General features: G+C 37.6%; 1 protein-coding gene across 1 annotated transcript in view; it reads left to right on the forward strand.

Moving 5' to 3' along the window:
• SLC1A3 (solute carrier family 1 member 3) overlaps positions 1 to 17,400 on the forward strand; it is a 65,599-nt gene that overhangs the window by 39,008 nt on the left and 9,191 nt on the right. Inside the window, exons 4-6 of the mRNA XM_017811350.1 lie at positions 6,811 to 7,015; positions 8,435 to 8,477; positions 16,999 to 17,294. Of these exons, the coding sequence (XP_017666839.1) occupies positions 6,811 to 7,015; positions 8,435 to 8,477; positions 16,999 to 17,294 (544 nt within the window). The remainder of the gene's footprint in view (positions 1 to 6,810; positions 7,016 to 8,434; positions 8,478 to 16,998; positions 17,295 to 17,400) is intronic.

Below are 17,400 nucleotides of genomic sequence, written 5' to 3' on the forward strand. Positions count from 1 at the left end.
AGCCCCAACTCTCTTAGCTTGTCCTCATAGAGGAGGTGCTCCATCCCCTGATATCTTTGTGGCCTTGTCTGGATGTGCTGTGACAGGTCCACATCTTTCTTGTGCTGAGGACCTCAGAGCTGGATGCAGTGCTCCAGGTGGGGTGTCAGTGAGGGCAGAGTAGAAGGGGAGAATCATCTCTCTCAGTGTGCTGGTCATGCCTCTTTTACTCGCACTTGTCCAGCCTCTCACCCACCAATTGTCAGTTTGCATCACCAAATTCTTGTCATCAGATGCTGGATGGTGTTTGCTCAGCTACCATTTGAGAATAAACGCAGCTTAAAGATAAGCAGGAGGAATTAAAGAATGCCAACTTGCTTTAGCAGTGCTCCTGACAAAGAGCAGAGGATGGACTTAACCAATACAGGCAACTTTAAGTAATGACAGACTAATGCCAAAATGTTTGTTTTCTGCCCCAGACACTATTTCCTTCTGCTTCTCCTGTAAAAGTTCTGGTGTTCACATGACAGAATTTTGAAATGGTTGAAAATGAGAAACAGAATAATTAACCCTACAAAACCCACAGTTAATAGTTTTTTTGTAGCAAGGATGGGCAGGACTATTAAGCTGTGAGGGCAAGACTAGTCATTTAGGGAGCCATTCTTAGCCATTTAATTGGCTCTTTGAATTGCATTACTATATCTCAGCCATGTGTTTCATTAGTCAGCTTGGCTTATTCACGGTCATGTAATTTTGGATCAAATACAACTGCTAATTTTCCTGTGAGAGATTTGACCATTGTTCTTAATGGAACCAGAAAAAAAATTAATTATCTAAATATTCCTATTCATATAAAGATAAGTTACACTGAGATTTGGGAGCAGCTTGTCTCATCAGTTCATGTAAAAAGGCATACAGAGCTGTATTTCAGACGTGTATTTTGTGTGGCTTCAGGAAGTCATTAGCTGTATTGATTTAATATTAATTAACTTCACCAATTTATATAGTCCTTTGAAAATGTTATTATCTTTTTTTGTTTGTAATTTTACTGCTTTACTTCTAGTGCTATTAAAAATAGTGGTCTAGAGTTTGGATTAAATTTGTACCTGATATTGTGAAGGGCACAGTTGTCAAAGCTTAAATTTAACTTTTGTTTTCTGGGATTGCTAAGCACCACACAGGACATGCTCAGCTGCTCTGAGAATAAAACTTTAGAGCTTAATCATGCTAATTAATCTTAGGCAATACTTCCACTGTCTTTACCTAACTATTGCTTTTCCTTACAAATTTTCTGTCAGCATATTTTACCGTGACCTTGCACAGTGTTATTCATTTCCACAAATCCTCATCAACATACACAAAAGGGATTGTTCTCACGGTCTCACACTGAGAGTTTACTCATCACACAGTGCTTAGCGGGTGTAGGGGGTGGGAGTAGCCCATTTGAGACTGCTTCATTAGGAGAGTGAAAGACAACCTTAAAGAAACAAAATTAGGGCAACACTCCTGAGTCAACAGTTGCCATTATTGCTGTTCCACCATAGGAGTCCTTAACAAGCAACTGCAATTTCCTAATGAAGAGACCATAAAAAGTAAACAGGGAAATAATTAGGAATAAAAAGATGCTCTGTTAATAATGTTTTGTTTTTAAAGACTTAGTACAAAACATCTAAAGGGAATTTATATAAAAATCTACATTGGCAAGGAAGTGCCATCAATTCATTTCTAATAAGCTGAATAAGAAAAGAATTCATCATCATAGAAATCCTCTCTGTTTTACTTCTGGTAGTCAATATGTATGACTAGGCAAGAATGGACACATTCAGAACTGTTCATCATTGTATGCATTTTCATCAGCGTAATGCCACAAGTTGACAGAATTCTGACTTAGAGGTGTTCAGTCCTGTGCCCACAAATGGAACCCTTGTAGCAGTGACTCCTCAGCCAAGTGCCTACACCAGGGTTCTGAACCCACAGTCCCTTCTCTACTAAGCAGGATTACTACTGTCCTGTGAGGAGTAAGGGGGGAATTTGGGCTTGTCCAAAGGAGGAGGAGACGGAGGGGTGACCTCATTGCTCTCTGTAGCTTCCTGAGGAATTTTAAATACAGAATAGTTCAGGGGGAAGGTGCCTACAAAGACCATCCAGTCCAACTGCCTGATCAGTTCAGGGCTGATCAAAAATTACAGTTACTAAGGGCATTGGCCTCTTAAACGCTGACAGGCTGGGGTCATCAGCCACCTCTCCAGGAAGCCTGTTTTAGAGAAGGTGTGCAACCACCCTCTCTGGAAAGAAATGTTTCTAAAGATGCAGACTGGACCTCCTCTGGTGCAGTTTCAACTGTTTCTACTTGCCCTGTCACTGGATACTAGGGAGAAGAAATCAGCATTTCTCTTCCCCCTTCCCCCTGAACTATTCTGTATTTAAAATTTTCATCATTCATTGCATCAAAAGTAATTTTAAGGAAACCAAAAGTTAAAAACATTGTGGGCAAAATGTTAGATTCTGTTACAAACACAGGAATTTTAGTGCAGGAAGGCAAAAAACACATCAGCTACTTAGTTTTTCTAAAAGTTTTTAAAGGGCAGCAAAAATATTTCAGAAACAGGGAAATATGAAAATGAAATATGAAATATGAAAAGTGGTGGCTGAGCATTTCAGCTGTTTTCAATCTGAAATTGTACACATGCATATCTTACACATATGTAAGATATCCACACCCCTTCCCCCAGTGACAGTCTTGTTTGCTCCGAGAAATAAAAAAATCATGGAAGGTACTAGGATCAAGCCTAAGTAGTGACTGTTTTTCTAGGACAAGCAAAAGAAAATGAATCTTGCTACTTTCCCAGTTCTTCAGTGGGATACTATTTACTTTGGATCCTATCTAAAAACTGCTAGTTATGGGCTCTCATCTGTCAAACTGTGTTAGTTAGTGATTGATGTTTTGGCCAAATATAAGCCCAAGAATGCTTTGCTGAATAGGAGTTTACACACAGAAATAGAGCCTCAGTCATACCAGCTGCTGACCAGTTACTGTTGCAGTAAATAAGCCCATTAGATCTAATCGTGTAAATATGTATACTCCTTTTTTTTTTTTTTTAGAAAATAACACACTCAGAAACTCTTAAGTACTGCAGCAGCAAAAGTAAGCATGTGAATAAACTCAAATCTCAGACTGAAATAGCTCCTGGCTTGAGGAGGTTGGACTGTTCTGCAAAAAATCAGTTGACGTAGTGCTGATCAATGGGAGAAAGTATTCTGAAGTTGCAGGACTTTTAGGGTAGGTTCTGCATTTCAGCTTTTAAAACAACTCCTTTGAATTTATTCTTGAGCAAGCCAATTCAAAGATGTTATTGGCTTAATTTTTATCTAAAGAAAACATGCTCAGTATATTTTGCCTTCGGTCTTTCTGAGGAGTACAGTACCATCCCTTTGCGTTAGTGCAGTCTAGTATAATCCAAGATCACACATAGGTGACGTGCACCATACATCCAAAGTAAGGAAAGTTAAAAACAATAGCAGCAATACTGGATTGGTAAAACTAGTCATAATTGCTATTCATGAAGGTTCATAGAATAATTAATTCATGCTAATTTGCAGAACTGTGATCAAGTCAGGTGAGCAATCAGAACTACCAGATTAACAATTCAGAATTTTTAACATTGCCTTAACTAGATTTTTTCTCCTTTTCCCTGCATCCTTTCTCTCTCTTTCTCCTTCTTTTAAAATTACATACTTATTTTCTCCTCGCCTTTTCTACATCCTAAAGTATTTTCATTTCTTCTCTAACATCTTTGTTAGAGAACAGAGTAGTGCTTTGCTTTGTGCCCTGACACGCTGGAAAACTCCTTGTCATGTCTTTATTTCATCCACAGTGTTACCTCTCAAGAGCGGGAAAGAGCAGATGAAGGGAGAGGACAGGGATAAGGGCTTCCGTTTGTTTGCAGTTTTACAGACTTATGCCTGCCCCCTTCTTTCTTTTCTTCCCTTCCTTCCTCCCTGCCTCCCCCCCTCCCCATCCACACTTAAAAAATCATTCCCATTCATGTTGTGTGAGCGCACACGCTGGGAGAAATTACAGGGGCTCTGCTCCAGATCACCTTGACAACTTCAAGGCATCCCTGTGCGTGGGGACCGGTGGCACAGCAAAGTTTCCCAGGCCCCCTGGGGAAGGGGAGGGGAGAGGAAGAGAGGAGGCAGAGGTGCTGGAGCCAGCAGCGTGTGGAGGAGAGGGCAGCGAGCGAGCGGGATGAAAGGGGCACATACATCTCCCGCGGGACAATGGGAGTTTTGCTGGCTGACTGTGAAAAGACACACTGAGGATACAATGCCCTGTGACACATGAAAGCTTTGGGGACCCTTCCAGAGTCCTATTCAGTTCTAAGGAATCTTGTCAACATCTTAAAATGCAAAGAAAACAACCCATTTCATTTTCTTGTGTTTTAAAAACAAATTTAAAAATATTTTTTAGATAATTTTTTTCTTTTTTTTTTCTTCTTTTTTTTTTATATGCTGGAGTCTTTTGCAGTTCCCTGAGTTCCCATTAACTGCAGTGGGAGGGAAGGCTGCCCAGCAGCCCCCCAGTAAGGGCTCTCAAGAGGTGGGCATTTGCTTCCTCCTCATACACCTTTTGTTCATACTTAGACCTGTTGTCCCTCTGCTTTGAATGCTCTCTGCTATGCATGCCATGATCAGTTACAGCTCGAGAGGAATTGCTGTTCCTTATGTTCAAGCTGAGAAATAATTTCTATGATAGCAAGAGCAGGAGTGAGACTGAGCAACCTAAAATAAGAAGCCATGTAGTCACAGCCAGAGTCCACAACAGGAAACCAGGCTGGAAAGCAGCTTACAAAGACCAGAGCATGACTCTTGCTCCCTGACACATCACTTGCAAGTGGTTCACCACTCAGTCCTAGAATCAGTCCAAGGCAGAAAGAGGATCACAAGCTCTAATCCTTCAACACAGCAATCTTTATTGGCAAGATATGCCCTACACTGACCCCTAAGGATTTTTGTGGTATAGGAGACTCAACCTAGTATCAAGTGTGGAGTAAAAAAGAAAAAAGATAAGGCTCGGTGTGCTTGTGAGTCCTCTAAGACTGACAGTGCTCAGCCTTTGGTCCTTAATCAATTACCTGTCAAGGGCAGAATACTGGGAACTGACTGATTCAACATCTGTGCGTTTCCAAACATTCCTTCCAAACTGTATACGTTAACCTTCCATGCTCCGGATGTTTAAAACGAGTTTAAAACTGGTCTGAGCTAAAATGAAAAAATACATAGGCCAATGTTGCTACTTTAGAAAAAGCAAATAAGAACACAAAAAAAGCAATTGCAATATATGAAGATGAAATTGACTGGACTAGTATGCAAGCAGTATTTTTTCATTTTGCAAATTACATTTCATTTTAGTTTTGACTCTTAAAAAAATCTGTAACAAATGGTGTCTGAGGTAAATATTGTGCAATTCAGTAGCAGATCTGAAGTTCTCAAAAAATTAGTAATTTTATTTTTTGCACTGCTTAATAATATTTGCACTATTTTATATTTACATTATTTTGAGGACTCTAAAAAACACCCTGATCTTCCATCCACCAACAAGAGGGCTACAGGACTTACTTCCTGTTTGTAAAGATAAGAAAACTAGTAATTACTTGCTAGTATTTACCATTTTCCTCACAGAATTTCAAAACAGAAACATTAACTTACCGTGAACATTATTATCCGGTTTTACGGATGGAAAAGCTGAGCAGAGAAATGAAGGATCAAGTGATTCAAATGTTGGATGCCCATTTTCAGTTTCTTACTGTACCAGTAACGCTTTGTTCTTCCACTGCAATGGCACACATAAACCAAGCAATTTGGGGTGTGAACCCAGTGACCTCCCTTCGCAATTCCTTTTGAGGGTACAGATCTTACTGACTCTCATGGTTTCTGCCAATAGGGCAGGCAAATACTAGCTGAAATGAAAGGGTAAGTATGAAGCACATGATTGGTTTTATACTTTGAAGATTCAATCAGAGCCTGGAACACAGTCTTGGTCTAAGTTACATGAGTGACTAGAGTGCTTTCACTGTTACTCCAGTAACATGTGTTTCCTCCTTTAGAAGACAGACAGTATGATATATCCGCAATTGTTTGAGAAAACATTTAGTTTTGCCAGGTCATGATTCTAGTTTTATATTTCTGTATTATTTATATTCCTGCAGTCTTCTTGATATATTTTAAATGCTTTCTCCTCTGAGACAGACACCCAGAGCAGCAGGTGGCCAGCTTTCACTGTATTTTATATGTTCAAAGATGGCATCTATGTATATGTATGGGCAGTCCACGGAAGTATGGGTTAGGCAGTTCCATAAAGTAGGAGATAATAAAGCCAGGAGATCCATTTCGGACTTCTTTTTTCATTCTGCACTTTGAAAGCTTGATTCCAACAAGAAGTATCAGAACTGCTTTGAGACAGATGGCACATCCCTCCAAATGACATATGGGGAAGTAGCTGACTACTGGAAATTTTAAGGAGAAGGAGCAATGGGGCATTTTGAGAAGAAGAATACTAAGAAGAAGAATACTAACTGCATCTGATGGAAAGAGAAAGAGAACAGAAAGCTGTAACTCTTGTAATAAAAAATTATGTAACAACAGGCATTAAGGGTGGGATGGGAAGACAGTGGCTGTATGAGCTGCAATAGAGAGAGACAGCTTGCCATGGGTAGCTTTAAATGTACTGGTCATCAAAACTCTTCCCACAAAACAGTTTTCATCATGCTTAATTTGTACTCTTTGCTCACGGCTGTGTCTGGTGAATCTCATTGTGCTTAAATTTACTAGGAATTGCTGCCCTGGATAGTAAAGCATCAGGGAAGATGGGAGTCCGAGCAGTAGTCTACTACATGAGCACTACGATCATTGCTGTACTGATTGGTATAATCATTGTGGTCATCATCCACCCTGGGAAAGGTACGAAAGAAAACATGCACAGAGAAGGCAAAATTGTGCAAGTGACAGCAGCAGATGCCTTTCTTGATTTAATCAGGTATGCCTATGATATTGCACATTTTCTGTACCAATAGCAATGACAGTAATATTTAGATTCACAGAGAACAAAAGTAGAGCATTTTAGATAGTGACTGCATAAAGTTGCCAAATTTCTTTCAGCTGTGTGATACCAATATCTCTGTTTTTAATATCTCCCTTTTTAACCCATGACAACTCTACAATGCCACAAAATAGATATAATTCCAAATCAGACTGTTACAGGGGAAGAAGCTGCTTTTAATATTCAAAGAAATATTCTTTCTTTCATGCACAAAAGAAAGACTTCTGTTCTGCTATCTGCATGGGTCTTTTTTCCTCCTTCCGTAGCACAATCCCTATTACCAAATTCCTCCACTTTTCTTTACTTCCAGCTTTCAACAGTTTTCTCACTTCACTTGAATCCCTGATTTAGTTATTAATTTTAATTTTGAATTGTAGCTGCCAATCTGGGTGCATCTAACCAACTTGTTAAATTGTATGAATGGGAAACAAGTTCCAGGAACAGGCAAGTAATGTACTTGAAATAGAGGGGCACAGATGTAAAATCATGTTTTCTCCTTGCTCAGAGACTGCAATACCTCTTTTATAGACCTAATATGTCACAGGGAGGAGGGAAGCTGAGGTTTTGAACTCGGGAGCTTTTCCACAGGTAAAGCCACCAAAATTTTGTGTTCCACTAACCCATTTGGAGAAGCCAGAGACATGGAGAAAGGCCTCCAAGAGTCATGCTGCCAGGAAGGGGGACTTTAGAAAGACCCATGAAGAGGTTTGCACTCAGATTTCTCAAGATTTATTCAGTTAGGCTGCTTCTAATTGCCTCAGAAATGCACCATTCTGGAAAGTAAAGAAACAAACTCCCATCTGTAAAAAATGTACGCACACATATGTAATTATATGTGTATGTTTTATTATTATGGAATACTCAAACTTGAGAGAGATTTATTTTTTAATCGCAGCAAGACTAAACAGAATGATAAATGTCATGAAGTACTAGGCTACATGACTGCAAAAATTGAGAACTAGAAATGCATTAAATATTATTAAATTATTTATTACCATGGATTCATAAAGCATTACTAAATATGAAATTAAAAGTCAGCACTGTCCCACAGAGCTTTGTATATTTGGTAATTTAGCTAATATACTGCTCCATAACCAGACCTGCTATACAGTACTGGATACAGAGATTCCAGTTGCCAGGATCTATCCAATCCTGCTGCATTTTGTCCTGATAAAGCTAACCAGGCCAATGCTATATACAAAGCTCTGCCCACCATATACAATAATTATATATTTGCCTAAGGATTCCTTCAAAAATTAGCTGGTCAATTCTTTAATTTATTTATTAGCTGCACCCTTACTTAAAATATTACTGGAGTATTATCACTTCTGATGTTATTTTGTTTCTTTTTCACAGAAATATGTTCCCTCCAAATCTGGTGGAAGCTTGCTTTAAACAGGTAAAAATGTGTTGTTATTTCCAAAGAAAACACAACAAAGTAAGAAACTGAAATGTAATAGGACTTGTTTTAGGAATATCACATACTTGTACTTAGAGCAGAAACACAACTTATGTATGCTGTCAGCTGTCAAAAAAGCCCCAAACTAAATCAACCAAATATATGCTTTGTTTTTAGTCATAATGAGACAATAGTACTTGCTATGAGAAGTGAAGAAAACACACCTGGCTTGACAAATCAGAAAATAGGTTTTTTCAAAATGTCAAATTTTTAAGTCTGCAGAAGGGTTCACTAAAGTCAGTACAGAACTTGCTTTTCAAAAACAGTGTTATGTTGAACTGGGAGATACTGAGATATGCACCATCTGCACAAAGACTGGAAGACGTTCAAGAATGTCATGTGAGGAACATGCATAGATTCGAAACAGAAAGAAACATGTTGTGGACATTAAAAACAAAAGCAAATGGGGGGGGGACTTCCTGTCACCTATGGTGGGAGTTCATAGGAGTGCTTTTTCTATGTTGCTTCCTAAATTCTACCATTATTCTGGCCTTAACCTTAGCTCTTCTACAAAGAAAATAGTAGTAACCAGCTACATTCTTCGTTTTTAAAGGACGACATTATATATTTAGTGAAACCTGTAATCTGTGTTTCTATATTCTAATTGCTTCATATTGACCTCCCAGACAACCTTGAACTGTTATTCGCCAGTTACTGCTGTAACAATAAAGAAAAGCTGAAATGTGGAGGTCAAGAAGTAAGAGGATAAAGCAGATACTTTCCAAAGTCCAGCTGAGTTACATCTTGCAGAAGAATTGAAAAGAAATTGTAACATTATCTTTGGCTATATAAACAGAAATCAATAAAAAGCAGTGAATTCCTGCATTAAAGATTTCTAGATTAAAGATTAAAGATAAACCAGACCCAAGTCCAAAACTAATAAATGCTATGCCTCTGTCTTCAGCCAGGAAGTTGATGGCCTCAGTAGAGTGATGCAGAAGAACAGTATGGAAATACAAAAGTTTATATTTAAACTAGAAAAAAAATTCAAATAGTTTAATGTAATAAAGTACAGGAATGATATGATCTTTATCTCAAAACAATGAAGTAATTAGGGCATTAAGTTACAGCTCTAGCAGCAACTATTTTTCATAAACCTCTCAAGTTGGGAAGTTATTATCTATAGCTCTTGAAAGCAACCAAAGTGTCTTTCAGATTGCAGTTTCAAAAGGATTTGGGAATTGATTTAAGCAGATAGCAAGCCATTAGCTTGATCTCAGTTATACTGAAGGATATAAAAAAAAGAAACCAACAAAAAAACAACAACAACAAAACAAAACAAAACAAAACAAACAACCACAAAACAAACAAACAAACAAACAAAACCAAACAGGAAAACCCCCAACCAACAAAAAAACCCCACTGATATCTGAAACAGAGATTGTACCATCTTTCTTCCATAATATTGCTCATTTCCCTTTTCTTTGTTTTGATTTGGTTTTGGTTTTCACTTAGGTTTTTTTTGCTTGGTTGGTTGGATTTTTGGTTGGTTTTTTTTGTTGATTGTGGTTTTCTCTTTTGCCTTTTTTGTTTTGGTTTGGTTTTTTGTTCTTCTGTGGCAGAGAAAGGTAATGTATCACATTTCTTTAGACTTCTGACAAAAGTTTTTGATATGAGGAAAGTGAAATAGTTGAGTAGGGGATAAGAGTATTGTAAGAATTGTAAAATTTGTGGACATAACAATGGAAGTTGCTGGAAGACTGGGCATACTTCAGTTGATATTTTTGTGAATGACATTGCCGTAAGATGCACACAATTAAATTTACAGATGACAAGAAAGTCCAAGCACTTTGTATTGAGATATGCCACGAGAGGTGGCATTTCACTGGCACACTGCAATACTGTGGAGTCAAAGCAACAAAATGAGTAAGCTCTTGCAGACATTGGCATGTTTGATTATCTTCTTGTAGCTCTCCATCACATGTGAAATAAACATTTAGAAATTAACAGTAATTTCTACTTTGACATAGGAAGTTACCGTCAAAAAGACAAAAAAGAAAAAAAATTAATCCTCCTCTAATTCAGCTCTAGGATATATTAGGTGACAGAACACCAAGACAGAAACTAAAGCTGGAGTAGTGTGACCATCTAGAATACTGAATATCTTCAGCTTTTTCATTCATAGATTGAATTAACACAATGGAGAGAGGAGTTATTATTATATTATTTTATTGGGATTATTGAAAGAACAGAACGTATAAAGCAAAGAGGATACTGATTTAGAAACTATTCAAGTACAAAACCAAACTGGCAACAGAGCTGAGTAAGATAAAGAAAAATGTTTATGCGAAAAGAAAGAGAAATCTGTGTTACTGAATTTAGAGCAGGAATTGGTAAGGTTTTTAACCTTCCATTACTTAAAGGTGAGGTCCTGGAAAAGTCTTCAATTAGGAGTCATAGGAGCACTTCAACAGTTTTACCACACAGCTTAAAAAATTCTTTTTATAAAGTATCCTACAGCAACAGGAAACTTGACTCGGTGACTAGCAGTTCTAAATCTATGTTCTTAATTAAAGATGTCCTGCAGATTCTGTTTACATTAAGTATATTGCATTTCTCATGTGCTTTACAGCTTAAGGAGATTTCCAAAAAATAGTTTGAAAACCAGGAAATGTTTAGTGAAAGTTTTTACTGACATTCAGCAACAGCTACACTTACTGAAATACCAAGATTTTAAATCTGTCATACTGATACTTTTATGTATTTGAATTCAGTACTGCACCCTACATTTTTAGGTAAAAGTTATTTTGTTATAGCAGATTTGTTAAACTAAAAAAGTAGTTTACAAGTACGTGTAAGATTGCTAGGTATCCAGATGATTTTGTACATCTGACCCCATAACTTTCTTTTCAAAAGTTTCCATCCACTTCTTCATATTTTTCTCAGAAGACTTATGAAGAAGGATGATCCATCTGGCACTAATCTGGTTCTATAACCAGATGTTGGCTGGCCCAAACACAAAACACACTGTACGTATACACTCACAGTTGTCCACAGTCAAAGGTGTAATACTGATCCACAGCTTCACACACCTGGAAACCACCTCTGGAATATGCACTTAGGATTCAAATCACATCTTTTGGTAGATCAGATGTGCACATTCTGTCTTACAACATTCTTAGGGCAGGTTTCTTTCCTGTCAGAGACTTGTACTGGAACCCACTGAAACGTGCAAAATTAAATGGAACTGTGGGGAGAGAGTAACCAAGGTAGAGAGGGCTTCTAGATGGAAAAGCTTTTATAGGATTGCTGCTTGGGGAAGAGTAGTCATTAAGGAAGACTGGGACCTTAGGATATATCTGGGAAAGATCTTCCTAAATTTTCAATTGTTCCTCATCCTTTGGATTCCCTTTCCTGGTTTTACTTTCCTAACAAGCCTGTGAGGCGAAGCTATCTCCTCTTGCTATTTCTTCTCCTTCTCCTTCTTTGAACATTTTCTTTCCTGAAGATTTTTCGCTTTTTCCAGTCACCAGGGATTTCACATGACTGCCATGACTTTTCAAACATGATAGAGAGTGGTTTGGCAACACCAGCCAGTTCCCTCCAGACCCTGGAATGCATGTTGTGAGATCCCATAGGCTCCTGTTCAGTTTCATCAGGTGGTTTCAAACCTTCTCTTTGCTTACACTGGGAGGAACTTTGCTCCTCCAAATTCCACCTGGAGATTCAGGCACTTGAGAGATGTGGGAAGCCAGATGGCGAGACAGTGAAGACTGAGGCAAAGAACTCTTTGAGTAACAAAGCTTTCTCAGGCTGATTGTTAAACAGCAGCTTTGTTAATCCAAACAGCACACTTCCTGATGCTGCTTATTTCCATGTGATGTGTTGTGATCTTCACTATGCACTGATCATGCAAGGATTTTGTGATTTTTATCGGTAACAGGAGAATATAGTTAGATTGACTGCAGATAAGTATTCCACGCTTACCTGAAACTAGACTACTTTGGTCAGAATTTCCTCTGTGCCCCTGCATTCACCCCCAGTTTAGGGATATCTAAAGAATTCTTTGGATTTATCTTTCAGCTCTGGCCATTCTTTCTTCATTTCTCTTTCTTTGCTAAATTCAAAAATGCTGTCTAGCCTGGGGCTGAGCAGTGGGCAGAAGTCTGCTTATTAAGCAGATACTGTTTCTTAACTGCTTGTTCTTCCTGCTGTGCTCTGGGCTCTATTAAAAGATGAAAGAAAAACGAGTGAACTTGGGATCTAAAGAGAAACAAAGTCTAACAATTTGGAGAGAGTCATTCTATTGTGAATAGGTGGGATTTGATGCCGTCATAAGCTTGAAGAACTTCACCTGATAACTGCATTTCTTCTGAGCTGTTTCTAATTACATATTCCTTCCTGAAATTGCCCTCATCAAGGGTATTGGAAATATTAATCACACATTCAGAAATGAACACTAAATGATATAAGCTGTCTATTCCTTGTGATAAGTTTGGCTGATGACTTGTGTCATCAGCTCTTCTGCAGAAAATTTAGAATGTTTTCACACATATCCATATGGAAAGCAATGAAAAAAATAATTAGGAAGACAGAGTACTACTGCCTTCTTTTAATTTCTTTTAATTTTTTAGGGCTGCATTTAAGAAAACTTGTTGCTTTTAAAATCTTATTTCACTAAACATAGCATCATCGTACAGATTTAGCACAGACAGTGCTAATTGCATTATTTCAAAGTAAATTACTACAGTGATTTATGAGTTTTCAGAACAGCTACCTGTGCAATTACCTTCTCTGCAAATTAACCATCTGAGTGTGCTACTGTCATGTTACAATGTTGCTTCTTCAAAAGTCCCTCGATATATCCAACTCAAATGACTGTGGCTATATTGTATCACTAATGAAAACAACACAATAATCAATGTAAACAACTGATTCATTAGATTATGCAATAAAAATGTATTGTCTATTTCATAATAAGCTAACTTAATTAAAATTCATTTTAAAGTTGTTAGTTGTTCATTACCACCATGTCTTACAAAAAAAAAAAGTCCAGAAATGCATTATTTTTTGCAGATAAGGTTGTTCATAGAGAGGTATTCAAATTAATATGTTCAAATAATATTTATCTTGCTCTTCAGTTGTTGTATATACATTAAATTAAGGAAAGATCATGAGTATTTTGCGTCTAAAATCTTACCAGGAAAAAATATCTCTGACTGGAGACATGATGCACCAAATATCCTCAGAAATTACAGGACTTCAGTGACGTTGTCTAGCCCATCACATACTATCAGTGTGTGGAGCTCTGGTTTCTCTTCCGACACTCTTAATGAGCAGTTTTATTTTGTCTAATTTCTTCCATTTCTGAATGTTGAAAAGGAACAAGGATCAGCAGAATCACAATGTGACATTAAACTTTCAGTTTGAGCTACATGAACAGCTAATAACTCTGATTCCCACTGAGATAGAGATCTGCTGAATGTAGGAACGTCATAAAAGCTCACAAAATTATCTTTTGCTACCAGTTGCTCTGCAGAGCAGTAATAGTCAACACTGCTATTTCCTCATCTATTTCAAAACATTTTCTAACATCTTGAAGGTGGCCTTTTATCTGGTCATTTACTATAAGCAGTTGGTGTTTCCACCATTTCACATACAGAAAATATGTTTTGTGAAGGTCAAGCAATCTTGTGTTTTGCCTTTATTGTCATTTTAAAAAGCAGTAATAAGAGTAAAGCTCAATCTACACTATTTTTCTTAGTGGATACCTCCTTTGCATTTCCTGTATTTGGTTTTCCTTGATTTCTTTTCCTTCACCAGCAAACTTCTCACCTGACTTTTGATAGACAGGTTTGGGCACAAGAAGACAGACACATCCACATAGTTCTCCTTGAGCTCATTTAGCTATAATGAAAGAAAGACCAGCTCAAGGAAATATTCCAGACCAAATAAAGTTGCTCTGGTTCCTGTTGCTTAGGATACCATTTTGAATCTCACACTAAATAGATCATTTCTCTGCTTCTCTGGAAAGGGTTCCAGAAAGACTCTTCTCCCTAGCAGTATTTCTGAATACTTAAATCTGATGAATAAGGTGAGTTAACAGATAAGATCTACATCTCTGTGTACCAGTCTAGTAGCTGAAATGGAAAAGGACTTTCCTAAGTGAGGTCCTAAAATCCGTATTATACCTGAAGAGACTTAACTAATGAAGAATTAGAAGCATGTTCCTTCTGTGACAGAATTCCAGAATGAGCACAAAATGTAGGATTGTGCTTGTTACAACCTAAAATTATTTCTAACTTATGTTTTAAAGGTAAGAAACTTCATGTGATTGTGCTTTCTCCCCTGTAAAGCCCAACATTTTCTCAGCCCCCTGCCATAATTGTTGAGCACCACGGCCAATTCCAACATAATTTGGCATGAGAGGTGCAGTTCTCAGGCAAATCAAGACTGTGCTTCCGCTGAAGGAAAAGCAGTTTATGACATAGCTGGTGGCTTGTTCCAACAGGCAGCAGCCAATCAGGCACATCCAGCACTGCTGAACAGCTGCACCACATGTACTTTTGACCTAGTCAAATAGGTAGGAATGAGATTACGACCTGAGGGTAACAGAGAAGAGTCAGGACCAAAGCAGTTGTGTTGTGCTAGGGAAAGTGGGAAATGAGTAGGAAATTTCGTAGGAGATTAGGCTTTAATTCCAGGCTGCATTGTTCCAGACCTCGTTAAACAGCTTGCTCTTCTACGTTTGTCTAAACTAGTATGCCTGCAAGTCCAGCATGGTTACACCCTTCAGATATTTGCATTAATAAATCTGCACCTAAGTTTTTTTTCCTACTGAAAACAGTAATAAAAATACACATATAACACAATTACCATACCTGTAGATAAAAAGAAAAAGAAAAAGGAGCATGCTAGCCAGTATTTTAATATTCATGACAAGACCGAAGAAAAAACACTTTGTTGAGCGCTTATATTACATTTCCATTTACACTCCTAATACCTCTCTGTCACCTAAAGAGGCAATCCCAGCCCTCCTTCCCCACCTGTGTAGTTCCAGTCTCAGTGATTTTTCCTTCTCTGTGAGAAGTCAGTGAGAGCTGATTCACCTGCATAACTTTCACCTGAAAAGTGGCCACTTTTTTGCTAAGTAACATTTCTGCCAATTTAAAAAGTAGAATCAGCTCACTAAGACATCAAACAAGAATTATCACAGGTTGGGTGTGAGTGGGTGAGGAAGTGAAACTGGGCTCTTCTTTGTCAGCCAACTGTTCAAACAGCTCAGATGACTTCTCTAACTACAGCCCAAATCTTAAAAGATTTTAAGTAAATTTCATTCAAAACTCAAATATATTTGAGCTTCAGGGAGATGTATTCTGCTACATATTATTCAGAAACTTTTCATAAATCGTTTTTAAGCAGTTTTATGTGACATTCTGAAAGACAGAGCATTCAGGGAGATACATCAGATACGTGGAAGGAGTGCATAAAACTATTCCAGCGTAGAAAAAAATGAGATCAGTGTTGAAAGGTGATGATTCAGGTTTCTCATCCTAGTGCTAAGTTCTTCATTTCACACAAATACTTTTGGAGTGTGCAGTGATCTCCAGATATCACTAATGATACAACAGCTCTTAATATTTGTCTTTTTTTGGTAGTTGCAAAGGAATAAAAATCCAAAGTTGCTGAATAACCTTCCAGAATAACCAGCTGCTTTAATGGGATAATTAACATCCTGAGTCACATAAGAAATATTTTACTAGTGAAATTTAACATTGTTTGTGTTCGACAGAATTTAATCAGCACAGACCTGCAGGGCTTTTTGAGCCCAGATAGGAATACTCAGGATGTATATTTCTCTTCGGAAAAATATTAGGGGGTGAAAGACTGTTTTTAAAAGCAGACATTTGGGGTTTGAGATTTTGAAATTGATTTGTCTGTTCCATAATGGAACCATTTAAAGAGAAATACTTTTCTTAAGAGAAGTGGTGACTTGTACTGCAAAATAAACTAATGGCTTTGACATAGTAAAGGAAAAAGGAGGTATGTTATATTTAAGTCAGCTTTGGTCTAATTATTTGAATTATAAATTCAAAAAGATGAACAAATAAAGAAACTCCAGAGGACATGAAAATATTTTAGCTGTGCAAAAAAAGACCCATTTACTTAACAGCTGGAATTTTGTTGTTGGGAAAAATAGCAATTTATAGAAATGCAAACTAAGAATAAATAACTTTGTCACAAAAGTCAGGAGCAGGACAAATCTGCATCTTTGACTGCGACATATTTATGAGAAAATGAGTCCTAGTAGCTAAAGGTGAGGTTTTAGCTCTTGAAGTTAATATGGATTTTTTGTTACTTTCAGGAAAGCCAGGTCTTCATCACAGTACATTTTACCTAGAAATGTTATGCAAAGAATTCAAATGTCCTACGACTGTAAATGTTAATTTAATTTGTGATTTCAACCTTTGTCTGCTGTGATTCACAGAATTTCTGTCTTTCTTTTATTTTGTTTTAACAGTTCAAAACTAACTATGAAAAGAGAAAGTTCAAAGTAGCTATTCCACCCAATGACACATCCACAGTGACTTCCGTAATAAGCAATGTGTCAGAAGCAATGGAAGCCCTCACCCGAATGAGAGAGGAAATAGTTCCTGTTCCAGGTTCTGTAAACGGAGTGAATGCCCTTGGCTTGGTGGTTTTCTCAATAAGCTTTGGCCTGGTGATTGGAAGCATGAGGGAGCAAGGTCAGGCATTGAAAGACTTCTTTGATAGCCTTAATGAGGCTATCATGAGATTGGTAGCTCTAATCATGTGGTAAGTACCTCTTTGATAAATTCCTTTTTAAGTTACTAACAATATTTTTTCATCACAATCAGGCACTGGATAGCAGGAGTCTGCTTGGCAGAAAGTCAGACAGTAA

The sequence above is a fragment of the Lepidothrix coronata genome, unplaced genomic scaffold (genome assembly GCF_001604755.1).
Source record: "Lepidothrix coronata isolate B3197 unplaced genomic scaffold, Lepidothrix_coronata-1.0 Scaffold31, whole genome shotgun sequence".
In the NCBI taxonomy this organism is placed as follows: Eukaryota; Metazoa; Chordata; class Aves; order Passeriformes; family Pipridae; genus Lepidothrix; species Lepidothrix coronata.